At 45.4% G+C, this 27234-nt stretch overlaps 1 protein-coding gene across 7 annotated transcripts in view; it reads left to right on the top strand.

The window, feature by feature from the left end:
• SLC43A1 (solute carrier family 43 member 1) overlaps nucleotides 1-27234 on the top strand; it is a 740549-nt gene that overhangs the window by 178139 nt on the left and 535176 nt on the right. For all 7 annotated transcript variants that reach the window (XM_077493198.1, XM_077493195.1, XM_077493197.1 and 4 more), the window contains exon 4: nucleotides 7696-7751. In XM_077493198.1, coding sequence (XP_077349324.1) covers nucleotides 7696-7751 — 56 coding nt within the window. The remainder of the gene's footprint in view (nucleotides 1-7695; nucleotides 7752-27234) is intronic.

Genomic DNA, 27234 nt, shown 5'->3' with positions numbered 1-27234 from the left:
ACAGAGGGGTGGCGGTGGACGTTGTATACTTGGATTTTGCAAAAGCGTTCGATACAGTTCCGCACACACGGCTCATGTGTAAGGTAAAGTCTACAGGTTTGGAAATATCAGTTTGTAAATGGATAGAAAACTGGCTAAAAGACAGAATTCAGAGAGTAGTGGTTAATGATTCTTGAATGAATGAAATACTTGTATAGCGCACAATGCGAACTGAATCGCCTCTAGGCGCTGTGGCAAGCTTTGATCATCTGCTAAAAGAGGAAGGTCTTGAGTTTTTACCTAAAAGCCAGGTAATTTTCTTCCAGGCGGATGTTGATTGGTAGAGCATTCCATAGCCGAGGCCCTTGGACAGCGAATCTCCGATCCCCTTTGGATTTATACTAGCCTTTGGGCACGAGAAGGTGGTTTTTGTTGGCTGATCGAAGACTGCGGTTTGGTGTGTAATGATTTATTTTCTCCATTAGGTATTGTGGAGCGTCTCTATGCACACATTTGTGGGTAAGGCAAAGGATCTTGAACGTGATCCGATTTTTTACGGTTAGCCAATGTAAGCTCCTCAGCGAAGGAGAGATGGATTCCCAGGTTTTTTTTTCCTGTTATCCGCCTTGCCGCCGTGTTTTGGATCAGTTGTAATCGAGCAAGTTGATATTGTGCTAATCCTATGTAAAGTGAGTTTGCGTAGTCCAGTCGTGAATTAATGATTGTTCCAACTACCACTGCTTTGTCATTCTTTGGGATAAAGAGGATGAGTCTGCAAAGCATGCGCAGCAGATGGAGAGATCCACTGACTACTGCTCCTATTTGCGCATCCATTGACATTTGTGCATCTAAAATAACCCCAAGACTTTTGGCTTTGGTCTTTGGGGAGATAGTCTGCTCACAGACGGCTGGTGGAGACCAGGAGGTTTTGGTTGCGGGCTTATGATTTGGGTGTAAGATAAGAAGCTCTGTCTTTGATTTATTCAGCTGGAGGGAGTTAGTGGTCATCCAGTCCTCTATTGATTTGAGGCAGTTTTCAAGTTGTTGTTGGTGATCTTTTTTTCCATTGATCCGGAAATAAAGTTGTGTGTCGTCAGCATAAGAGTGGAAGCAGAGATCTGAGCATCTGATGATTTGAAGGAGTGGGCGAATGTAAATGTTGAAGAGAACGGGTGACAAAGGAGAGCCTTGAGGGACTCTGCAGGTGACTGCCCGAGTTTCGGAGAGGAATTTTCCTAGTTTCACGGTCTGTGACCGATTTCCTAGGAAGGACGCGAACCATTGGAGATCTATGTCTTTGACTCTGGCTACTTCTATGAGGCGGACGAGTAGAGTATTGTGATCTACTGTATCAAACACTGCACTTAGGTCTAGCAGTACGAGGAGACACGGCTCTCCATCATCTGCAGCTTCGAGGGCATTGTCCCAAATCTTAAGGAGTGCTGTTTCTGTTCCATGACCCGGGCAGAAGCCTGATTGCAGCGGGTCTAGGAGTTTGTGAGTATCCAGGTGGAGTTGTAGCTGATGTACTACAGCTTTCTCCATGATCTTAGAAATGGTGTTGAGGCTTGTAATTGGCCTACGGTTGTTTGGATCCTGAGGGTCCAGGTTTGGTTTCTTGAGTAGAGGTTTAACGATGCCTTGTTTGAGGATGCTGGGAACAATCCCTTCGTGGAATGATCGGTTTATGGAGGTGGGTAATGGTTGGAGCCACGATGTCGGAGCATTCTTTCAGTAGTTTTTTGGGGATGATGTCAATAGGTGAGGTACTGTCACGCAGTTTATTAATGATGTTTTTTGCGGTGTCTATGGTAATTGGGGATGATGAAAATTTCGGCGGTTGCGGTATGTTGGTGCAGACATCCTCTTTATGTATTTGCTGGCTGAGGTCGGATGTTTTCTTCTGACAAATTGTTTCCCTGATGGTTTTGACTTTATCGATGAAAAAATGTGACAGTTTGTCACAGTAATCCTGGGATTCACTTTCTGGGGGTTCTAGGCACACCGGATTCATTGATTGATTGACTAGTTTAAACAGTTCCAGTGGTTGGTTTGCGGCTGTTGAGATTGTATATGAGAAGCGGTCCTTTTTGGCTTTGAAGATTGCTTTCCGATAATTCTATGTGAGACCTTTGTAATTAAAGTGGTTTTCCTCGGTAGGATTTCTTCTCCATGTTGTTTCCGTTCTTCTGCGTTCTTGCTTTAGTGCAGCGAGGAAGCTATTAAACCATCCAGAGTTTTTTTCCCTGATGAGAGCCCTGCGTTTTGGTGCTACCGAGTCTGCTGATTGCAGCAATGCCCTGTTCAGGGAGTTGAGTGTTTCGTCCGTAGAGTGGTTTAAGGTTATTGTAGTTATCTTGTTGGACAGAGTGGATTTGAAGGATTCGGAGTACAGTTTTTTATGCAATCTGGTCCAGTGCGTTGTTGTTACAGGATTCCGTTTTTCATTGATGGCGTAGTGATCCGTCCATGGCAGTGTTATGTTGTCGAGTATGTTGACGTCAATGTTCTATTTGAAAATGAGGTCTGGGGTGTGTCCTGACCCATGCGTGGGAGTCTTTATCAGTTGTTTGAGACCCAGTTCTTCTAGTTGATTGATGCAGGCAGTCGCGATGGGGGTCTTTGGGCTCGTTTCCCCAAAGGTTGAAATCTCCGAGTGCCAGGAAATTTTTGAATTTTAGGGTGTGCATTGCGAAGGATTCTGTGAGGGGTGAAAGAAGATTGGACTTTGGTCCCGGTGGTCTGTAGCACAGTAGAATATGAGTGGTGTCATGGGGTGTTGGTTGAAGATGTAGCTTCAGGGTTTCCATAAAAGGCACTGGGTTCTGAGATGATGGTTTAGTGAGATCCAGGTGACCTTTAAAGATCACTGCTAGGCCTCCTCCTTTTTTCCCTATCCGGTGTTCGGTTAGGATCCTGTAGTTTTCCGGCACCAATTCGGTGAGGATGGTGTTGCAGTCAGAGGTTAACCAGCTTTCGGTGATGAAGAGGCAGTCTACATTGTTCTGTGAAGTTGTGTACTTCCAGTCTATGTTTGACTGCAGACCTGGCGTTAATCAAGGCGCAATCTAATTGTAGTGGTTGAGTAGATGTCTTCCTGTGGTTGGGAGTTGCTTGTCGTCCGGTTTTTAATAGTTGTTCTCTTTGAAGTATTTTTTTGTATGGAAGATGGCAATGTGGTGTTGATGTTCCTTAGTCTGTGCAGAACTTCAGCTGAGTATTTGAAGTGACACATGGTTTGTGGATGCTGTTGATGGTACTAAGGGCCTAAAGATGATGATCCTGATCAGGGTATTGATCCTGAGGAGGGGCTAGGTATCAGACTTGCCGCCGTGCTTGAGGCTATTAGCGCGCAAGTTGATCAGGGGATGCCTATATGGATGCGGAAGGAGTTGTTGTATTCGGTTGCTGGCTATTCCGGCTACCTTTACTTGAGGTGAAGGTCCCCACTCAGAAAAGAAGTCTGGCTGTGATCTGGAGTAGTCGTCCTAGGATAGCGTGAAAAATGGAATGGAGGCCGGAGATAGGGGTATGCTAACCTATGGTTGTTCCTGATTGTTCCAGAGGAAGGCGAAAAAAAACCCTTGCAGTAGCAGCCAAATGCGCCAGTGGGGCAAAAATTCCTTTCTGACCCCCGTAGGCGGTCAGACGGAGTCCCTGGAACAATCACTGGGGGGGGGGGGGGAAGTGGAGGTGCGAGCCTGGTGGTCCCCGTTAAACAGTCTGGTTCCGGTGAATCTGGCTTGCTGTCAGCCTGACGTTTCTGGAGAGCGGTTTGGTTGCCCCTTGCAGTGGGATCTTTAAAATGGGAGGGGAGGATGGAGGTAGGATAGAGGTTAGAGACTCCTGTCTTAACTCCTGTTTTCAACTCCTGGTTATTAACTCTCCACTTTAGTTCAAAAATCAACTCGTGTGTTCCTTACTCTGAATGGTCTAAGGTTATCAGTGGTGTACCCCAAGGTTCAGTGCATGGACCATTACTTTTTAATATCTTTTTAATATCTTTATAAATGATATTGGGTCTGGGATCAAAAGTAACATTTTCGTCTTTGCAGATGACACCAAGCTATGCAGTGGAATAATGTCCTTACAGGATGTCTCCAATTTACAAGCTGACCTCAATGCTCTGTCTAATTGGGTGACTATGTGGCAGATGAGGTTTAATGTTGAAAAATGTAAAGTTATGCACTTGGGGGCTAAGAATATGCATGCATCATACATGCTAGGGGGGAGTACAACTGGGGGAATCCATAGTGGAGAAGGATCTGGGGGTTTTGGTAGATCATAAGCTCAATAATAGCATGCAATGCTAAGCTGCGGTTTCCAAAGCGAGCAAAGTCCGTTCCTGTATTAAGAGAGGTATGAACTCCAGAGAGAGAGATATAATTTTGCCCCTGTTCAAATCATTAGTAAGACCTCATTTGGAATATGCAGTTCAGTTTTGGGCACCAGTTCTCAAAAAGGATATCGGGGAACTGGAGAAAGTGCAGAGAAGGGCAACCAAACTGATAAGAGGCATGGAGGAACTCATCTATGAGGAAAGATTAGAGGAACAGAATTTATTCACTCTTGATAAGAGGAGATTAAGGGGGGGATATGATCAACATGTACAAATATATAAGGGGTCCATATAGTGAACTTGGTGTTGAGTTATTCACTTTACAGTCAACAAAGAAGACAAGGGGGCACTCTTTACGTCTAGAGGAAAAGAGATTTCAACTCCAAATACGGAAAGGTTTCTTCACAGTAAGAGCTGTGAAAATGTGGAATAGACTCCCTGCAGAGGTGGTTCTGGCCAGCTCAGTGGATTGCTTTAAGAAGGGCCTGGATTATTTCCTAAGTGTACATAATATAACTGGGTACTAACATTTATAGGTAAAGTTGATCCGGGGAAAATCCGATTGCCTTTTGGGGGATCAGGAAGGAATTTTTTCCCCTGCTTTAGCAAATTGGATCATGCTCTGCTGGGGTTTTTTGCCTTCCTCTGGATCAACTGTGGGTATAGAATTGGGATATGGGATTGAGACTGAAGTCCGCTCTCTGCTGACGTCACAGAAATCAGTGGACTGATGCCCCTCTCAGCGAGCCACTGAGAGCCTGAGATGGCCGCTTCTCACCCCTCCACAGCTCAGCACTCCAGCGAGTGGGGGGGGCAGAGAGGAGACAGTCAGCAGCCTTCACTCAGGGATCTGTGAGAACCGAGCCATTGGTGATGCTCGAGTGCTCGGTTCTAAGTGCAGAGGTGCCAGGGGACGGCTCTGCATCGAAAAAAAATCAGCTTCCAGGTTTTAGCCCAGGTTCACACTGACAGCGGGAATGAAATCGTACAAGTTAAGCTGAACTCGCATGATTTAATTCCCACATGTCCGTCCCGACTTCAGAGACATCTGTGCGGGTTTCTGCACAGATGTCTATTGAAATCGCACCCCGAAGTCGCCAAAAGTAGCACAGAAATTACTTTTGATAATCAGTACAGCACCGCAAATGCTAATCCAGCAATACCCGCCAATTTGGCATGCGATTTGACATGCCAAATTGCTGCAATGTGAACCAGGCCTTGTCAAAGCTTAATTGAACAAGCTGAAGTTAGAAGCTGATTGGCTACCATGCACAGCTGCACCAGATTCTGAGTGCTTCCGTTTTAGTAAATTTCCCCCTATGCGACAATGGATCCTCATCTTTTCACATCATGGTCAGTTTTTTTTTTGTCCTCTTCCTGAACATATAGCTCCACCTTCTTACACATTTATAAATACATCCCCTTTCTTCCCGTTTAACCAGCATTTTTTAAAAGAAAAAAAAATAATTCAATCGCGCAACCTGAATAAATTAATCAAACAAGTGCTCACAAATTTCCCTTCTCAAATCACTCCAAAAGATCAATAATCAGTAAATCAGTGATAAAAAAAATACTTAGTGTTGATGAAAAATATCTCATAACTCATAAAATATATGAAAAAATATAAATCAATATGTGAAATATATGGTGAATCTGCCTCTCACACAGACCAGCAACAATAAAGAAAAAAATTAAGTAAATCAATAGTGTCCCCTGTGTTGTGCCAAACACTCTCACTCAATAGAACTACAAGTGACATAAACCATTGTTAGTGGTAAATGGTAGGTAACTGCTCAAAACAAGTCCACATTAATCAACTAGTTATAAAGAAAGTCCATATAATGCACAGATCAAAGGGATATTGAACTTCAAACAAAGTTATTTCTCCAGAAATGTAGCAAAAACTGACTCATTAGCAACAGTCTATCTTCCAGCCCTCTCTTCATGCAGTGTTAGGCCCCTTTCACATGGGACGGATCAGTAATGATCTGCCCTGTGATGATCCGCTTGCTCAGCGGGGATCGCTCCGTTGTCCCCGCTGAGCCGGCGGATAACAGGGCGGTCCCAGCACACTGTGCAGGGTCCGCCCTGTCAGCTCTCCTCTATGGGGGATCGGATGAACAGGGACCGTCTGTCCGTGTTCATCCGATCCGCTTTGCTGACGGATAGAAAAATAGGATTTGCCTCCGTCTGCAGAATCAGACAATAGCGGAGGCGGACGATAACAGGTGTCTGCGGATGTTTATCCGCAGACACCCGCTATCCCATAAGGATGCATGTATGTCCGTATTTCATCCGCAAACGGATGGATGAAATACGGACATAATGTCCGCATGTGTGAAAGGGGCCTTAGCACACATCTCTCTGCAGATAATAGCTTTACAGCAAAGGAGAAATATGATCAGTTGGCCGCTTACCAGATCCCAGATTCAGATGAGCATATCTCAGACCCAAGCCTCCACCCAGAGCGATGTTCACCTTCACCTCCTCAGCTTGAATCAGTGTGCAATCTACTCCTCCCTGTGTTACAGCTGCAGACCACACACAGCACTTCACTTCCTCCACTGGCTATGCGACCTCTTTCTCCATCCAGCACGCAGAGCAGAAAAGACTAATAGTGCAATATTGTTGGGTTTTCTTAAAAAAAGTAAAAAAATGCCACCCATATGGCTCCAAACCACACAGTGCATGCCAAATCACAGCAAACCAAAAAATACTGCACGCACAAAAAAACTTTAAAACAGTCACAAATGGCAAAAAACAGATCTTGGCAAAAAAGCGGTGTATCAATATAAATATTACAGCTGCCAATGCTAGCTGTACCGTATGTCTGATCCTTGGCTCCACCCGGCGCGTTTCTCTGTATAAGGTTTCCACTGGGAAAGGAGACCAGGTTCTCCAACTAGGGAAGGACCTAAGCATACTTTACACAAATTAGGATGGGTTGTGCAATGTAACAATTTGTGCTTTTCCCCACATCCAATTCACATAGCAGGAGTTTGTTACCGGCTTTCTATGGAGTCGGTTCACAAATCTCTGCAGCGGCTCCGGTGCGATTTGCACAGGAGTCCTGTGCGTCTTTTGGTCCATTTCAGGTCCAAATTCCTCCAAACATTTGGACTGAAATTGGACCCGAAACTGTGAATGAAGCCGCTGCGTGTTATAGTGTGATCCCAGCATAACACATTGCTAACCAACATTGCCATTCAACATACCTCATGCTGATCAGCTCCAGAAAGGACTAAGAATAAAATTATCAGTTTTAAATGGCATGTCTAGTTTGGCATGTTTTTCTTGATTAAAGACATAATTTTTGTTTGTTTTGATGTGGAAGTACGTAATTATTTTGTAAATCTAACTCCTCTCACTTTTTACAGCTTCTGTTTTGCTCTGTCATGTGCTCTAATTGCTCTTGCTGGATATGATCATTCAGGTATGTAATTTTTGTGTTTAATGTTTAACAAACCAATTTATAAATGAATATTTTTAATTTGTTGTTCACAGTTGTTTTTTTAAGTCAAGTTTAAAATTACTTATACACCCATAAATGTGAAATGATAGCTACCCAATTCAGTTTATTTTTTTATTTATTTTTTACTTGATCAGACAATTACATACTAGTCTGGTAATTAGATTAAAAACGTGTTCTGATTAGGTGTTTGGTTTGAACCTGGGTTTAGACCAAATTTCACCTGTTCAGAAGTTTGAATTCAGTCCAGACTTTGGGGATGTAAAAATCGAAAACAAAAAAAACACATTTGTGGCTAAAGTCCACACACTATAAAATACTGCATTGCCTTCTTCTGTGATTGGCCCACTGATTTTCTCAGACAACAGCACTAAAATACAATTAACATTTTAGGCATCTTCTGCAAGAGGCGTTTCATTTTTGGTGGAATATTCACTGAGGGTTAAGTGCTTTTAAATTATTTCAGACAATCATAGGCGTGCGCATGGGGTGTGACTAGGCACACTCTAACCCCCCCTCGTGCCAGCCAGGGATTTTTTCTGGTGAAACAGCTGGTTTTGCTAATGGATGGTCAGTGGCAGTGCTGCCAGTGAGACAATTTTGATTGTTATGTATACTCCTAGACTGACCTATGACAACTGCAGCTGTGTAAGCTCACAGCTGGCCGCATTTACCAATGCTACCTCTATAGTTCTGGCAGCAGATCTTGTGCAATAGGCGGCTGAGTGATTCTGCTGCACTCCAGTGCTTCTTCTGCTTTCATAGGATAGGAGGTAAGCAGCACTTAGTGGGGAGCATGGCCAAATCTAGGAGGGTAGATATTACTTCACTTACAATGCTAAGCCAGTAGAAATCCCCCCACACTGCACAAACAGGAGAGGAGAGGGATCAAGCCCTCTGGCTTGATCCCTCCCTGACTCCTCCAGCCCCCATCCCCTGTGTGTGCCCCACCCACACTGCAATCCTAGTGTGCAGCCTATGCCTGAGAAAGGAGATGTGTGGAAGGGAGATCATAAGTACAGCAGCTGGCAGATCCATGGGGGCTGCTAGACGGATTCCCCTGCGTGATCCTGCAGATACCAGCCTCTGGTGAGTGAGCAGTCCCCCATTTCTCTCATCTGCTGCCCCCCCCCATCCAGGAGATGTCAGGGGTACTGTGCCATGCTCTGATGTCAGGTGGCACTACTGTGCCATGCTCCGATGTCAGGTGGCACTACTGTACCATGCTCCGATGTCAGGGGGCACTACTGTGACATGCTCCGATGTCAGGGGGCACTACTGTGCCAAGCTCTGATGTCAGGGGGCACTGTGCCAGGATTCTGATGTATGGGGGCACTCTGGGCATCTGGTACTAACCAACACTGGCTGGCAGGGTCACGAACTAACACTAGAGACACTAATACAGTGATCAGTGATAATACTGTACAGTGTACTAATGACACTGGCTGGGAAAAGGGTGAACATCAAAGCCCAATCAAGGGGTTAACTGCGTGTCTAACAATGTGTAAAGTGTGCAGCTTTTACTTACTAATCTGGCCTTTTTTTCTCCCTGCTTTTCAGGGAGAAGAAAGGGCCAGATCACTATTCCTATGTACAGAGTCCTGTTTGTTTGTGTGAAATATAGATATATCATGTGTAGGGATGAGCTCAGGCGTGTTCGCATGGTCCACGTGCAGAGCCCGCCAGGAAGTCGACGCAGCACTGCGCTAATCACAGGCAGTGAGACATTGTCCAATCTCTGCAGCCACGCATCGGGGCAATGTCTCACTGCCTGTGATTAGTGAAGTGCTGCACCGACTTCCTTAATCATGTGTGTTTAAGCTTCTGTTTGGGGTGCTCATCCTAATGCAATAGGCTGCGCACACCTATGCAGACACTACAACTTTTCTCTTTAAAACACTGAATGTGCACCAGGTGGTTAGAACCATTCAGAAATCAGTTTTGCAAAGATCTAATGAAACAAATTTTTTTCTTCAGAGCAGAAGAAACTATGACAAAGTTTGAAAAAATACTTGCAATGTACATAGATCACCAAAAGAGGATTGTCTTTTTTTTTTTTTTTTACAAAAATAGGAACAACCTAATCTCACTCTTTACCTCTGAAATCTGTGGCCTATAAAACATTTTTATAATCTGTGCTGATGAGTAAGGATGAGATCAGGTGCGTTCGCACAGCCCATGTGCAGAGCCCGCCAGGAAGCCAGCACTGCGCTAATCACAGGCAGTGAGACATTGTCCCGATGCGTGGCTGCAGAGATCAGGAAATGTCTCACTGCCTGTGATTAGCGCAGCGCAGTGCTGACTTCATGGCGTGGGCTCTGCACGTGGGCTGTGTGAACACGCTGGAGCTCATCCTTATTGATAAGGTGTTCAAAATTCTTCTCCTTAGCCACATAGAGATCACAATCTCTTTTTCTTGTAATTAAAGATGGCATATTTGTGTTCTCTCCCTCTTGAATTGCTTCAAATGAAAAATAATTTGATTCTGTGCAGCAAGTGTGTATCATTTTTAGATTATGTGTCAGAAGGATAACCGTCAAATTTAATATTTTGGCTGAAATTTTACTTATCTCTGCCTCTACAATCAAATATACCTCTATGCGTCTGAAATAGCCTACTAAAGATGAGCTTCTGTGCAGCAAAGCAGTACCATTTAATACAGTGTCTGATATTTATTGAATCAATCTGCAGCCTATCCAGATAGGACTAAAAGTGGGAACTGCAACTCTGTAACATTAGTTTGTCTTAAATGTAACAGAAAAAAAATATACGTCCACATACAATCAAACTGCTTAATCCCTCAGAAATTGATAACTACCCAAAAAAAGATTTAAAAAAATTGTGTTTGAAAACATCATTCAGTCTTTGAAAGAAATGCAACCAGTTTTTATTTTCATCTTTAATCAACTTGCTCGTTATCTCAGAAATAGTAATACAGTGAGTTTCTAGCCTCAGTTAAGCATAAGTTTGAAGAAATATGCATACAAGTACCATCATCCTAATCAATAATTTTTAAAGAGACTAGAGGTTAAAAGGCCACATAGACAGTTGCTGCGACTGTAACTAATGTGACCAAACCTACAGGATTTTGATGCATCTATGAACTATCTCGGTACTTGGTAACATGGATCGATCAAAGGTAGTAAAAAGAAGTTTATATCAAAAGAGAGTTTTTAATAATAATCAAAAAAATATACAAAAACATATAAACAGACATTTAAAATAAAAACATCCACCACAGCTATACAATAACTAACGGGTTTCACTGTAAGGTTTGTGTTGAGGGGTGGCGTAGCAAAATTCCTCTACTGGTTTCGCGATCAAAAACCGCTTCTTCAGGAGGGGGTTCTACAAAGTAGAGAAATATAATAGGGTAGAATAGAAAAACAGCAATGTATATAACAAATTGAACAACATCATTTTACAATGAATAAAAATCAGGAGATCTGGAGCACTATGCCCCAGGTAAGATCCCGGCAGACATAGCTATGACCCTGGAATCCCCTATCACAGTGAAGGAATGGAGAGATTTGCTGAACCAACTAAAAGCGGGCAAGAGCCCTGGCCCAGATGGCCTCCCCGCAACATATTACAGACACCCTACAAGCATCATTCCTACACGCCTTCAACTCCCTCTCCCACTCAAACCCCTTAACTTGAGGAATGCTAGAAGCCCATATAGCGGTTATTCCCAAAGAAGGAAAAGACCCAAGTCGACCATGCAATTATAGACCAATCTCACTACTGAATGTAGATATCAAAATATTTTCTAAGATACTGGCCAATAGACTGTTACCACTCGTCCCCTCTCTGATCTCACAAGATCAAGTTGGCTTTGTCCCCGGCCGTTAAAGCCATTGTGGCAACACGCAGGTAAAATCACCTGGTTGTATCCAGGATGGGAAATATGTGTGCCCTAGATTCAGGCTTTATGCAGACTTGTACAATTAGAGGGGAAGAGTTAATGAGCCCAGCTGAAGTAAGTGGGCTCATTAAGACCTCTACAAAAAACCCCAGCATGCTTAGGGAGATGCTCCATCCTGGAACCAGTTTTGTGTTGTATAGACTGGGGAGTGTGACACCTGTTCTGTGCGGTGAGTTAACGCCTGTGTGGCAAACCTCTACAACAGAGACAGGGACTGGTGCAGCACAAGGCTGCACTCAGTTGTTAGACAGGGAATCTAAGTGTGTAATTAGAGGTCAAGCTGACCAGGATTTATTTTCATGTTTTATTTTTGTTTGGCTGTTATATGTTTCACTGCATGTAGCATAAATAAACCGCATCTTTTGTTTTTTGCACCTACAACGCTGTCTGCTGTGCCTGATTTTGTGTTGTGAACCCATCCAGGGGGTCACACACACCCGCTGCCGAGCTAACCCCTCACACCATTAACCTCCATCACTGGATCACGCAAACCAAGCAAAAAAGCTTTTTCCTGTCCCTCAACGCGGAGAAGGCATTTGATAGGGTAGCCTGGGACTATATGGCAGCAGTACTCCGAGCAATAGGCCTGGGCCCACACATGTCAGAACTAATACTCTCGCTCTACACTAACCCAACAGCTAAGGTCAGGGTCAACTGTACCCTGTCAAATGCCTTCTCCATTAGGAATGGAACAAGACAAGGTTGCCCCCTTCCCCCCCCCCCCCTTCTTTTTGTACTCACGCTTGAACCTTTCCTCCGAAAGTTAACAGCCAATCCCGATATCCAGGGTATTAAAACGCCCACAAAGGAATACAAATATGCCGCCTTTGCAGACGACGTACTGTTATTCCTAACAAACCCCATTACATCCCTGCCTATCATATTAAAATAGTTCCAACACTTTCAAGTCCTATCCAACCTTAAAATTAATTTTTCGAAGTCCTTCGCCCTCAACATATCCCTGCCCCAATCTCTAGTGGACCAATGTAAGGAAAACTTTCCATTCCAGTGGAAACGAGATGCAATAACTTATCTGGGAATTCAGCTCCCCTCACAACTCTCAGATCTGTACATTAAAAACCACCTTCCACTACTCTCCAAGATAGAGACAGATCTATAATCTTGGAACAAACCAACATTCTCTTGGTTTGGCAGGGCAGCAGTCCTCAAAATGAACACCCTACCCAGACTACTGTACATACTACAAAAAATCCCTATACGGGTCCCGCCAACCTTCTTCCGGACATACCAAAGCATATGCTCTAAGTTCATCTGGGGTGGACACAAACCCAGGATAAACTACATACTGCTCACCCACCCGAAACACCTAGGTGACATTAGCCTTCCACACCTCTCCAATTACAACACTGCAGTACATCTCGCCAGAATACTGAACTGGAATATCCACTCATCCCGCAAAGAGTGGGTTTCTTTGGAAGCGTCCTTCACGGGCCTGCAACTGAATACCCTTCCCTGGGTATCCCCGCCCCACATCCCGCAAGAAATCCACCATCACCCCCTGATTGGACCAACCCTAGACTGCTTTTATCACACATATAGAAAAACACACATCTCTTCCGCACCAGGACCATTGACACCACTTAGGTTAAATCCCGACTTCCCCCCCGGGAATGCACGCACGCTACCTGTCTGAGAATTTACTGGGCGAACAGATTAGAGCACACCAACCATATCACCAAAGCAAGCGCCTCACAGCACACCAACTATCACTTAGAATGGTAAGGCCACCGATATCCCTGTGGAATTACCTGATGCTCGCACACTACCTAAAATCTATAGATAAGGGCTCACAGTGTTCGAGACAGTTCTCTTTTGAAAGACATTGCATACAACAGACACTACAATCCCACCTTATCTCCCTAACGCACAACCTTATTTATGCTAATGATAAAGCAGGTGATAGTCTAGCGTGCAAAAAATGGGAGAGGGATTTATCGATTCCAATCTTGGAAGAGAATTGGGAACAAATATTTTTAAACATACATAAGGGATCGATTAATGTGAATACTCAGGAAAATGGATACAAAATTCAATCCAGATGGTACCGCACACTGGCTCTCCTACACAATTTTAACCTGAATGTCCCTGATGAATGTTGGAGATGCCACGAGGCAAAAGGCACCCTGCTCCATATCTGGTGGGAGTGCTCTTCCTTACCACCATTCTGGAGGGATGTTCATCGCATCACCTCCAGAGTTACCTCCCTAGACATGCCATTCTCCCTGGCTCAATTCCTCCTTCACCACTTGCCATTACCGCACAAAACATTTCACAAATCATTAGCAATGCACATGATTAATGCAGCAAAACAGAGCATCCCAATTCACTGGAAATCGTCGCAAACACCCTCACTTAAAGAATGGTTCTCCAAGATCCGAAAAATTGCTGACATGGAAAAACGCACATGACGCGCCAACCAATTTCATTAAAAAAATGGACTGGCTGGACGCACTTCCAGACAACGCCTGAATACAGCACGACCATAAATTCTTCCACCTAAACTAACTAAGGAGACTGAGAGGGAGAGGGGGGGAAGAGAGGAAAATTAGTATAAACGATAACTAATACAGCCCACTCAAATCGATGAAGACCTCTTCTTCTGCCGAAGTGCTATAATGCCATTACGATGAAGTCTTAAATCTGCAGCATATACCACCCACCAGTCAGTCCTACAGTTCGCCAGCCCAAGGGCTGACACAGGGGAGCCAGAGACAATACCCCCCCACTTCTTTCCATCCCCGCTCTTCCCCTTTTCTCATCCCGACCCAGGTCCCCCTCGCACCCCAATCCCCCACCCGCACAAATGAGTGGCCTACTCACCAGTCTCATTACTTTACCTTACACATGGCCACACAGTCATCGCCCCCAGTACCGGATACAGATTACGAGACAACCAATGTATTATCTCTATACAATTCTTACTGTCAAGCTTCACCAAATGCCTGTACAGGGTGTCTACTGCACGATCCCCTAGCACACAAAACCTCCACTCTGGACTTCATTCTAAACATAGGATCTACTTTGGTAGACAGTGGAGATGTTACTATAGAACAGCTAGGGAAGACCAGGTATATCTGCAATGTTTATTTGCTGTTCCTGTTTCCTGTACTTATATTGGCATTGTATTCTCCCTTTTTCAAATAAAATACATTTTGTGAGGAAAAAAAAACAAAAACAGGAGATCGGCTCACCAATACGACCAGTAGCAACAGATCACAGGACCCGCAAAATTTCCCCAGCGGAGAATGCGGGGGAGTATATAGGACCGGCTCTGGTGTCAAAAAAATAGTAAATTTAAGAACTATAGATAAAAATAAATAAATAACATAAGAGTGTGACATAAGATGAGAGACTACCCAGAAAGTGCCTTGGTGTTGGAAAAAAAACCACAACAATGTAGCCAACACCCATAGGAAGGCAAAAAAGTATTACAAGGTGCAAAAGAAAGTGTATGGAAAATAGGGAGTGAAGAGAAAGAGAAAAAGAAGAACAATGAAATGAAGATAAAATGAGGATACCCAATACACAAATTAAATCAAAATGTGTTATCAAGGTGTATTATCCATAAAGTACACTCACCACCCAAGGTAATACAGCCAGAGTCTACATATGGGCGGATTACACAGGAGTTAGAGGTCACAGGAGAAATACTAAATAAGCTGCAGGTATATAGGACATTTCTTCCCACAGACACTAGGGAACTTAGAGACGGGTATAAGCTATAGAGGTTCCAAGGTGGCAGTCATGGGGGCCTTAGATGCGATAATGGCTGTTGGTACAAAGAGGTAGGGTCATAATGAAAAAAGCCCAATAAAGAAACATTGTGTACAAAAGATTATCGACCAGTCAATTCGGGATGTATTAAAACTGACCTGTGTAAAAATGTGCCCATTCCTCAGTTGCTCAATAGTGATCTGCCAAGCAGCCCCTATTTAAGCTCCACAACACACATGGCGTACTTATACGTCACGGGGTCAGCCCGCCCACAAAGCGCATGTGCAACTGCGCATGCGCGTGTGTCACAGGAATTCGTTGACGGAGGCCCATCAGGGTCAAGCAGCCAGCATGAACACGGCCCGCATACAAGTATGCTGAGTACGCATGCGCGCTGACCGACCGGACCACAGAGGACATCGCCACATGAAGGGCCTGTGCCGAGTGATTCGCACCTGCCCAAAACCACTACGCATGTGCTAGGGTCCCGCCAGGGCGGGCACGCATCTGCCGCCGGGGAACCCACTTAAGGGTGGGGCCCCGACACTTGACCCAACATGCCACTAGGAATAGGGTAAGTAGAACTCCCTCACAACAATGATATAAAATAAAAATAAACAGACAGATATAATAAAATACATATAATATACATAGACTAATTAATAATAAATGATGACAAAAGAGAGGAGGGGGGAGAAGAATCATCCCCCATTCTCATACCACATAAGCCATAATTATAACATAATCAGAGCCATCCCTAGTCCTGGAACTGGGATTTTTTGGTCAGGCAAGATTTGAAAGGTTACAAAGTAACAGCAAAAGATAGGTGACAGTCTTTTTTTTTTTTTTTTCCTTTTTTTTTTTCCCCCCTCCTCTCCCCCTACCATAGTCCCTCACCCCCCCCCCCCCCCACAAGAGACAGATTCTTCCCAACCCACGTAGGGGGTTCAAACACATTCAGGTACGTGCGGACTCACTCCTCTACTATGTTCCCCAACAGATTCTTCCCTTCCTCTGAATTCATAAATGAGTTCCAGGATGTCCAGGTTTCGTCATATTGATCCTTTCTATCTTGGGCTGAGAGAACTAAGTCTTCTATGGCGCCCACATTTCTCACTCTATTGAGCCACATTGCAATTGAAGGTGGTCTGGGATCTTTCCATCTGAGTGCGATTCCTGCCTTAGCTGCATTGACTAGATGGCATATCACCGATTTCCTATATGTTTGTAAAGGTATTTCTGTACAATGGAGCAAGAAAAAGGCCGGTTTCTCTGGGATCTGGTATGATGTAAGTTTTTGGGAGATCATTTGTACTTCTAGCCAATATTGTCTTATCAGTCTAGGGGGGTAAATGCCCTTCAGCAATTGATGCCATCCTATAGAAAAGGTTTACAGGAAATCGTGAGTCCCGGGGGGGAAGTTGCATTAAGCCATTCAATCCACAGAGTTTGCTTCTGTAGGATTGTTCGGTCCCAGTCTCCTCCCCTGGGATTTGGATATACCACCTGCAGAACCCAAAAGCGGACCACCGAGGTGTCATATCGGTGGTAAATCCCGATATGTCTACCAATAGTGATGAGTTTACCGCTTCCAGAGTAATAGACGTGGTCACCAATGCCTTAGCTCTTGGATGGTCTTGCCAACATAGTAGGCCCTACAAATGCAAGTCATTAAGTAAATAACACCCCTGGTGCCACAGTCAGCAGAATTGCATGGTATAAAGGTCTCACCATTCGGTAGGGTAAAACGTTTTCACTCCTGGATCCAGGGACAGCGGGGGCAATTTCCGCATTTAAAGGTCTCGAAAGGTCTAGTTTTGGGAACATTAACTGAGCTATAGTGGCTGCAGGTAAGCCGATCCCTCAAGGAACAGGCCCTCCGGAAAACTAGTTCTGGAGTAGATCGTACGTGTTTCTTAAATATAATGGTGTTCTGTTAGTATATGCCAGTTGTTAGATAAGATGTTTCTCAATATATTGTGATGGGCAGAGTACGTAGTACCTCAATATATTGTGATGGGCAGAGTATGTAATAAACCTCACCGAACTAGTGTTGGGGGGTGTTACCTTAGGACAATCATAGAGCAAGGAGCTCCATGAACGTGCAGAAGCCTTGTTGAATGCCTTTTTAAGGATAGTAGGAAAATACCCCCTGCAAAGGAGCCGTTCCCGAAGAGCATTGGCCTGGGCCTTAAAGTCAGTTTTGCATGTGCAATTTCTGCGTAACCGCAGGTATTGCGCAAATGGTATACTGCACACCAGTGACTGAGGATGCGCACTGGTGGCATATAACAAAGTATTACCAGCAGTTGGTTTACAGTAAAGGTCCGTACCAAGGGTACCATATGGTTGTTTGACAATGGACAGATCCAAAAACGGGATCTGGCCATTGTCAAACTTAAAGGTAAAACTGAGGTTAAATTCATTTTCATCCAATTTATGGATAAATTCCAACAATCTCTCTTGAGTCCCTGTCCAAACCAGGAACAGGTCATCTATGTAGCGATACCTTAGAAGAATCTCGGTCAAGTACTCTGTGTATATTTCATCTGAATATGCATATCTTTTCCAGCCCCCTAAATAAAGGTTTGCATAGGCGGGGGCACAAGACGTCCCCTGGCAACTCCTTGAATCTGTAAAAAAAGTTGATCATTAAAAGTAAAGTAATTTTTGGTCAAAATAGATTTTAGGAGTGCCAAAATAAATTAATTCAGGGGCCAGGTAGATGTGTCTTGTTCATAGAGAAAGGATCCAGCCATCAGGACGCCCTGATCGTGGGGGATACTAGAGTACAGAGCCTCAATATCAATGGCCACGAGCAGGGTGTCCAGAGGGATCTGGATCCCCTCAATGTGTTGTAGAAGGTCTACAGAGTCCTTGATGTATGATGGAAGACTTCATACATGAGGCATTAAGACAACAAACTTACTTGAATTATCAGTTAAGGAGCCAATCCCTGAAACAATAGGTCTACCTGGGGGTGTCTTCATGTTTTTATGCATTTTCAAGAGGGAGTAGAATGTAAGGACAGGAGGAAATTTAGGAAAAATGAACTCCAAAGTATCCTTGTCAATGAGGCCCAAAAAAAAGGCCTTGGTGCAAAGGATACTTAACTCCTGGGCAAAAGATGATACAATAGATTCAGAGATAGGGCAATACCAATTATGGTCCTTTAGGATAGTCAGACACATGGATTGGTATTGGTCATGTGTCATGTGGCACCTGCACTACCTCTGGCCACCACTAGAGGAACACTGCACTCCAAATCCAGCTGGCTGACCACACACAGGCAGAGCCAAATCTTACATACAATCTGGTGCACTCTAAGGGTTGGGGAGCAGTCTAGCACTTGGCACAAATGTGTATCATACACAGTTCATAATAATGTGGCTACTGTAGTGAAACACTACATATACTGCACTTATACGTGCCCAAGCGTATTGACATCAAGCCAAAAACATAGGGTAAATAGTTTCGTTTCATTTCGTCTCAATAGAGACCTGGGGGAAAAAGTGTACATAAAAAAACACAACACAGGTTTTTAAAGTACCGTATATACTCGAGTATAAGCCGAGATTTTCAGCCTCTTTTTTGAGGCTGAAAGTGCCCCCTCGGCTTATACTCGAGTCACCGCTGTCTGACTGCTCGATCAGCGTATCGAGCAGACAGACAGCGGACATTAAAATTTAAAAGCCGCGCCTCCTTCTCCGCCTCCGCCTGTGATAGGCGGAACACTGAATTTCCCAGCAGTCAGTGTTCCACCTATCACGGACATCCGCTCATTCTCATACTACGGACGAGTATGAGAGGATGTCCGTGATAGGCGGAACACAGGCTGCTGGGAAATTGAGTGTTCCGCCTATCACAGGCGGAGGCGGAATTTTGAATTGTAGAATGGCCGCCGAGAAGAGCGGCGATCCATCGGCACGGCACGGGACGGAGGAGGCACGGCACGGGACGGAGGAGGCACGGCACGGGACGGAGGAGGCACGGGAAGGAGGAGGCACGGGAAGGAGGAGGCACGGGACGGAGGAGGCACGGGACGGAGGAGGCACGGCACGGGTCGGAGGAGGCTCGGGACGACGGCGGCTCGGGACGGAGGCTTGGGACACAGGTAGGCTGGACACACACACAAGGCTGCACGGACACACACACACACACACACACACACACACACACAAGGCTGCACGGACACACACACACACACACACACACACACACACACACACACAGGGATGGATGGATGGATGGATACACACACACACACACAGGGATGGATGGATGGATGGATACACACACACACACACACACACACACACACAGGGATGGATGGATGGATGAATACACACACACACACACACAGGGATGGATGGATGGATGGATGGATACACACACAGGGATGGATGGACACACAGGGATGGACGGACACACACACAGGGATGGACAGCCATGTCTCACCCTCGGCTTATACACGAGTCAATAAGTTTTCCAGTTTTTTGGGGGTAAATTGGGGGCCTCGGCTTATATTCGGGTCGGCCTATACTCGAGTATATACGGTAATTTATTAATCAGCTCTGGGGGTCTTCTTCCATCTTTGGGGATCTTCTTCCGACTTCTCCGCTCTGTTGGGCCTCTTATCCCAGTGTCCAGCCTCTTCTCCCGCTCTCTCCGGTTCTTCTTCTGGGCTCCTCTGCTATCTTATTGTAGCTCTTTTACTAGCGGAGGAGCCCGGTCTCCTCCGTCCTTCTTCATGTGACATCCGGTCCCGAGGCATGCTGGGACTGTGCCGTCATACGGGGCGGGGCCACCGCGTGATAACACCCGGTGACCACGCCCCATTCCTATATAAGTGATCGTTCAGCCCTCACACGGCATTACAGAGGGAGAGAGCATCGAGTCAACATCAGAAGAAGAGAGAAGAGGGAAGAAGGACGGAGGAGACCGGGCTCCTCCGCTAGGAAAAGAGCCACACGAAGATATCGGAGAAGCCCAGAAGAAGAACCGGAGAGAGCGAGAAAAGACGCCGGAGAGCGGGAGAAGATGCCGGACACTGGGAGAAGAGGCCGCACAGAGCGGAGAATTAGGAAGAAGACCCCCGGAGCTGATTAATAAATTACTTTAAAAACCTGTGTTGTCTTTTTTTTTGCACACTTTTTTCCCCAGATGAATGGGTACGATGTACTCCATACTCATTCACATAGGGTAGGGGCCCGGAATCTAGGGGCCACCTTATTAAAGGGGATTCTGATAAGTACCGCATTCTGATAAGCCCCCCCGCCTGCAGACTCCGACAACCAACGGCCAGGATTGTCGGGCAGAGGCCCTTGTCCTCATCAACATGGGGGCAAGGTGCTTTGGGGTGGGGGGGCCACAGAGCCTCCCCTTCCCCAAAGCACCCCCATGTTGAGGGCACGTGGCCTGGTACGGCTCAGGAGGGGGGTGGCGCTCGCTCATACCACCACCTTTCCTGACCGGCCGGGCTGTGTGCTCCGATAAGGGTCTGGTATGGACTTGGGGGGGACCCCCACGCCGTTTGTTCGGCGTAGGGGTTCCCCTTTAAATCCATACCAGGCGACGGGGCTAGCGAGGTGTTAATCTCGCCGTTGGAGGCGGCAAAATTCACCTCCTTTGCTAGTCTCATCTACTTGGTCCCGGGCGGTAGATGTAATTGCGGTAACGCCGCCCAAGTAATGGGAATGGCGTTACCATGAGGGGAAGAGTAATCAGTTAGATTACTCATTAGCCTCTAAAGTAACTGCGTTACGTAACTCTGTTTACTTTAACTGAGTTACTTACATCACTGGTGATCATCATTGTGATAATGATAGTTATCACCGATTGTCATCATTATCATGACGAGGATCATACACTAAGGGTGCCATGATTATATAATTCGTGGACATGGCTGCAGTACAGTATTTGAATACTTATTGTGTTTTACTGTGCTGATCATTTTTAGGCCTACTTTACACTTGTGTTTGGGGGTGATAAAAATTCAGCGTGTTTTTACCACCTCCCAACCACTCCCCCTTATGCCACAAATACAATGCTGTCTCAAATCGCCTTTAAGGACAACCTTGGAGAGAGCGCTGCTCTGCCCATTTTCCAGGAAACACATGCCGTCTTTAAATCCTTTCTCTCCCACCATGGCCTCAGTTATTGTGTTTCTTCCGCCATGTTGGAAGCGCACTCTGGAACCAGGGAGCCGTGCCGCTGCTAGTCAGCAGCGTGTCTCGCATGTCAGTTCCGGGTCTCGGCTGGTGGGTGATGTCACGTCCAGTGGCTTCCTGTGGGGGTGTGATTCCAGACCCCTGGAACGCAGAGGTCAAAGGGTGGGTCTGTTGACCTATGCTCTCGTTTCCGGCCCTTGTTGATGATGCCGGGACCAAGTGATTTAAAACCAAATGGGTTTTCTTAGTACCCTGCTGTGCTCTCTGCTAGGATGGAGAAGAGAACAACAGCTATGGCGGAAGCAGGCTCCCTAGGCACCGGTCAGGTCCAGGTAAGAGGGGTACACAGTGGTACCTAAATTCTTTTCATTATGGGCTTATGTTTTTGGTTTTATTTGTGATCCTCCCTGCAGGGAGCATGTGGCTGCATGGTCAGAGGTAACTCCACTCGGTCCCTGCAGTCTGGATTTGGTGGTTGCTGGCTGGGGCTTGTACTGCTTGGGGGCACTGTTCCCTTCTGTCTGGTGGTGGTATATTTGTGCACTGTGGGTAGGAAAGTTTTTCAGGGACCCTTAGGTGAGTTTCATTTATTCTCATTACAAGAAAAAGCATTAGGAAAAACCAAGCATTCAAACCCACCAAGTCAGAGGAAATGCCCTTCCTGCAAGTACCCCCTCAGAGATTCATGGCAGAAAGCAATGTGCATGTCCTGTATTAAGGAGTTATTTGAAGAGGAAACGTCCCAGCAATACAAGGACTTGTTCTCATCAGTACAAGAGCTTAAGATCTCCTTGAGTTCGGTCAAATTTATGCGGCGTTGAGCCCCAGCATCCACTGTCCATCCCTAGGGCATCTACCTCTAGAACAGCAGAGGTCATTAACTCAGGGGATAAGGGGACAAATGCTCTTTCTTCCCTCAGGGATTCAGACAAGGAAGAAGAGGAAGATGATAGCCAAGCCTCTAGGTACAAACTATCACTGGAGGAAGTGGATGACCTTTTGAAAGCGATCTACACTACCCCTATCCAGGAGGAAAAGGTGCAACTGTCGGTTCATGATAAAATGTACCAAGGACTAGATGACACTAAACAGAGAGTGTTTCCAGTTCATAGAATCCTCTTGGATGCAGTGAAGAAAGAATGGAAGGACCCTGAGAGGCCCCTTCTTTTCCAAGACCCTTAGGAGTAGGTTTCCCTTCGAAGATAAGGAGCAAGAGGTATGGAATTAGAAACCCTGTGTAGATGCAGCATTCTTGGCAATTTCCCGTTCAGACCTAGCATTCAAGGACATGGGGGTGCTGAAGGACGCAATGGCTAAAAGAGTAGACTCCCCCTTGAAAAAAGCATGGGATCAGCCAGCCTCAAACCCGCTATGGCTTCCACAGTTGTCGCAAGGAACTTAGAATGCTGGGTAGAGAAGCTGAAGGGCCCCGAAGAGGTGGGTACGTCACGGAAAGAACTTTCCATTGATACTGAAGGCAGTAAAATACATGGCTGATGCATCAGCTGAATCAGTAAAGATGTCAGCAAGGTCGTCAGTGCTGTTGAACTCTTGGTCTGGTGACACAGCTTCCAAGGTAAAATTATATGGCCTATCTTTTTCAGGTGATCTTCTTTTTAGTCCAGACTTTGAAACTGTCTTGGACAGGACAACTGACTAGAAAAAGGCTTTCCGAGGGGGCGTGACCACAAGGCGTGGGAGATTGAGAGGAGTTATGTGAAGGGAGAGCGTGTGATGCCCCGATTGGCGTATCCAAATGGACTGGAGACTGCTGGAGAGTGCCGGAGATCGCTGGAGCTTGCCGGGCAGCCGGAGAGGGCTGTAGCAGGGGCGGCATGGCGCGGCATTAGGAACAGCTGGAGCGGCTAAGGCGGCGGTGGCTTTCCTCCTTGCTTTCCCCCTGGTGTGTTGAGCGGCTGCTTGGATGGGAGAACTCTGTATAGGAGAAGCTGAAGCTGTGATGGGTGTAGCACTGAGATGCTGTGTGAAGCCTGTGTGCAGCCAAGAGGATTGCTAACCCATCCACAGAGATCCATCCATCCATCTGCAGCGGAGACAAGCCGGGCGAGTAAGCACGGTGGAAAAAGTGATGAATACAGGGGATGTGTGAGGTACAACCCGGGCTCATTTGGACTGGTGAGTGACTCTTTATATATTTAAGAAGGAAAATATCAAGCTGCAGAGGAAGGGGTGAGTATAATAAGACAGTAAATGGGAGCCCAGAGCTTGTGGTTGAACCTAACTCTCATACCCCCCTTAGTTGAACAAGAAGAACCGTCACTAAAGGATATACTCACCGCCGTTAATGCATGCAAGAGCTCACTGAATAGTTTATGTGAACAAATTGGGGGAATTAAGGAGGAATTACTTTCGCTTGGTCAAAAACTGCACAAAACCACTGAAAGGACTATGGCCCTAGAAGAAAGATTAAATTTAATGGAAGATGACTTTTTCCCCCCTCAAACAGGAAATTAAATTAATACGAGAACAAATGTCTCTCCAGATTTCAAAATTGGATGAAATGCAAAACAGGGCATGTAGGAGCAATGTACGGGTGGTGGGACTTCCTGAGGGATGTGAAGGTCCTCACCCTGTTGAGTTCCTGGAGAAGTTGATTAAAGGGGAGTTTGGGGAGGCTAGTTTTTCACCTCTGTTCGCTATAGAGAGAGCTCATAGAGTTCCAGCTAGAGCTCCGCCAATTAATGGACACCCCCGGTCAATGCTCTTAAAGTTTTTTTTAACTATAAGGATAAAGAAACTCTTTTGAGAAAAGCTAGGGAGAAGGGGAATATTTTTTTCAAAGGCATCAGGAGATCATTTTACCCAGATTACTCCCCAATGCTACAAAATCGTAGAGCAGAGTTTATAGGGATTAAACTCTCTTTGCAGAAGCAGAAAATCATGTATGCCCTACTGTATCCAGCCCGTCTGAGGATAAGGGCTCTGGGAGGGACACAATTCTTTGATACAGTAGCTGAGGTGGCAAGATGGCTTGAGGAGAATAAGAAGAACTTACAGGATGTAGAACTTTAAATATGATATGGTCGGACTTTAGGATTAATACTAAGGGGAGGGGGAGATATATGTATGGGGACACTATAATGTATAGGGCAGGTAATGTACCTGCCAAGTTGTTGTTTTGGTTGCATTTGTGAGGGGGCGAGGGGTGGGAAAGGGGTGAATAAGTATAATTTAATGGTATGTAATGCACTGGGGGGGGGCATAAGGAGTTGGATGTGGGGTTAGGTTGGAGGAAGGTCATGCATAAAACCCTTGGGGGGAGCCAAGGTAGGCAATGGCATGGGGGGTAGGGGTTGGGAGGGGGAGGGGTGGATTGGGTAATGGGGATAGGGGGGAGGGAGAAAGGAGGGTACTTTAACCACATTAAAATGAGTACACAGGATTGTCACGTGGAAAGAGTAAAAAGAGTTTTTCTTTTTTTGATGTATCACAAAATGGGATTAATATAATAATTCACTTGGTGGGTTATTTATGGGTGAAAAATATTCAGGCTTTTGGAGAAAGGGTTTTAAGTGAGTATAATTTGTTACTAAGGGAAATGGGTTGCTCCCCAACCTCTGGTGGCTATAGTCTGCTAGGCCAGGAATATAACAGAATCCCAGCTGACACATTCTAGCAGTTTGAATGGCTGTCTTCTCAATTATGGAGAAAAATCGGGCGGATTTGGTTTGTCTACAGGAGACACATCTAACAAAAGACACTGTACAGGGATTTTACAGCAAGCAATTTTGGTTCCAATACCATTCGGTTTATTCCTCATATGCAAGGGGAGTGAGCATAATGATTAGAACCGAGATGCGCTTTTCTCCTCAGAAAGTCATAATAGATACGGAGGGGCGGTATGTGTTTTTACATTGTCAAATAGAAAATAAACCCTACATTCTGGTAAACATTTATATCCCACCACCTTTTAAAATGGAGGTATTATTTAGGTTGGCAGAATTTTTGGAAGATAAAGAGGGTATACCAGTTATTACGATGAGGGATTTTAATGCAGTCCTCGATAAGAGAAAAGACAGGTTTCCGCCTGGGGTTCAACCAGATAAGGCTCCTGAGAGCCGTTTGGCCCAATTTATGGAAGAAATGGGTATGTGTGATATCTTGAGAACCCGGAACCCAACCTCGCAGCAGTACTCATGTTTCTCTAGCTCATATAAAACACTATCTAGAATTGACATGGCGTTTGGAAAAGGGGAGGTGCTAGGGATAGTAAAATATATAGTCTATGCCCCAACGGGAGTGTCGGATCATTCACCTTTAATATTAACGGTCCAAGTTGAGGATAAAAACTTGCAAAGGGAATGGAAAATAAGTCCATTCTGGTTGGAGTTGATGGGGGAACCAACCAAGGTAAATGCAAAATTAAAAGAGTTTGTAACTTTAAATGAGGGGACAGCACCAATAGGGGTGGTTTGGGACTCTCTAAAGGCATTCCTCAGAGGGTTAATAATACAGCAGGTGGCAGGGATTAAGAGAAACTCTAGGAAATGGGAAGAGAGTATTAGAGAAGAAGTGGTAGAGGCTGAAAAACAATATGTGGAAGATCCAACCCCTGAAAAACAAGAGAGATGGCTTAGAAGCCAGCGGAGATATAGAAACGCTGTTACGAGAAAGGTGGAGAACAGGCGCCTTTTTCAGAGACAAGCGGCGTTCTCGGATGGGGAGAATGCAGGCCGTATGCTTGCTAGGTTGGTTAAAAACAATAACTTCCCATCCATCAGGGATCGTGGCGATTAGGATGCCGGGGGGGGGGGGGAGATCTCTTCTCGGACCCCTGAAATTCTGCACTCATTTAGGCATTATTACGAAAAGCTATATAAATCCAGGCAGAAAGAGGAGGGGGGGGGGGGGAATGGGATTTATGTTTTGATTTTTTGAGGGGATAGAAGTACCAACACTGTTAGAACAAGCGAAAGAGGAACTAGAGAGCCCTATAACCCTGGAGGAAGTACAGTGTGCTGTGGCCGGGTTGGCGAATCAGAAGTCCCCCAGGACCAGATGGTCTTCCAGCGGAGATCTATAGACGGTATGGGGAGGTGCTGCTCCCAGAACTACTAAAGGTATTAGAGGATGTGGCAATAGGAGGGGGGTGCCTATTTCAATGTCGGAAGCCACGATATCAGCGTTGCCAAAAGAAGGGAAAGATCCTAAGGACCCCGCATCGTACAGGCCAATATCACTGCTGTGCTCTGATTCTAAAATACTTGCAAGAGTATTGGCAGCAAGGGTGAATAGGCATATACAAAATCGTATACACCCAGATCAATCTGGGTTTATAGCGAATAGGTCCACCAGTGTTAATATCAGGAGAGTGTATCTAAACTTACAGATCCCGACATTAAATATGGGATCGCGGGCCATATCTCTAGATGCCGCTAAAGCTTTTGATAGCTTGGAGTGGGGCTATCTATGGTGGGCTTTGGAAATATTTGGGTTCGGACCCACTTTTGTGGGCTGGGTAAAAGCACTTTATAGGATCCCTAGCAAAAATAAAGATCAACAACGCATATTCTGATCCGATAGGGCTCGAGAGGGGTACAAGACAGGGATGTCCCTTGTCGCCCCTGTTATTGGCTTTGGCAATTGAACCATTAGC

This window comes from Lithobates pipiens, unplaced genomic scaffold, assembly GCF_037356315.1.
Source record: "Lithobates pipiens isolate NorthernLeopardFrog02 unplaced genomic scaffold, aLitPip1_a1.2 Scaffold_19, whole genome shotgun sequence".
Taxonomy (NCBI): Eukaryota; Metazoa; Chordata; class Amphibia; order Anura; family Ranidae; genus Lithobates; species Lithobates pipiens.
The sequence above is the reverse complement of the archived record's forward strand: the minus strand, read 5'-3'. Positions and strand labels throughout refer to the sequence as shown.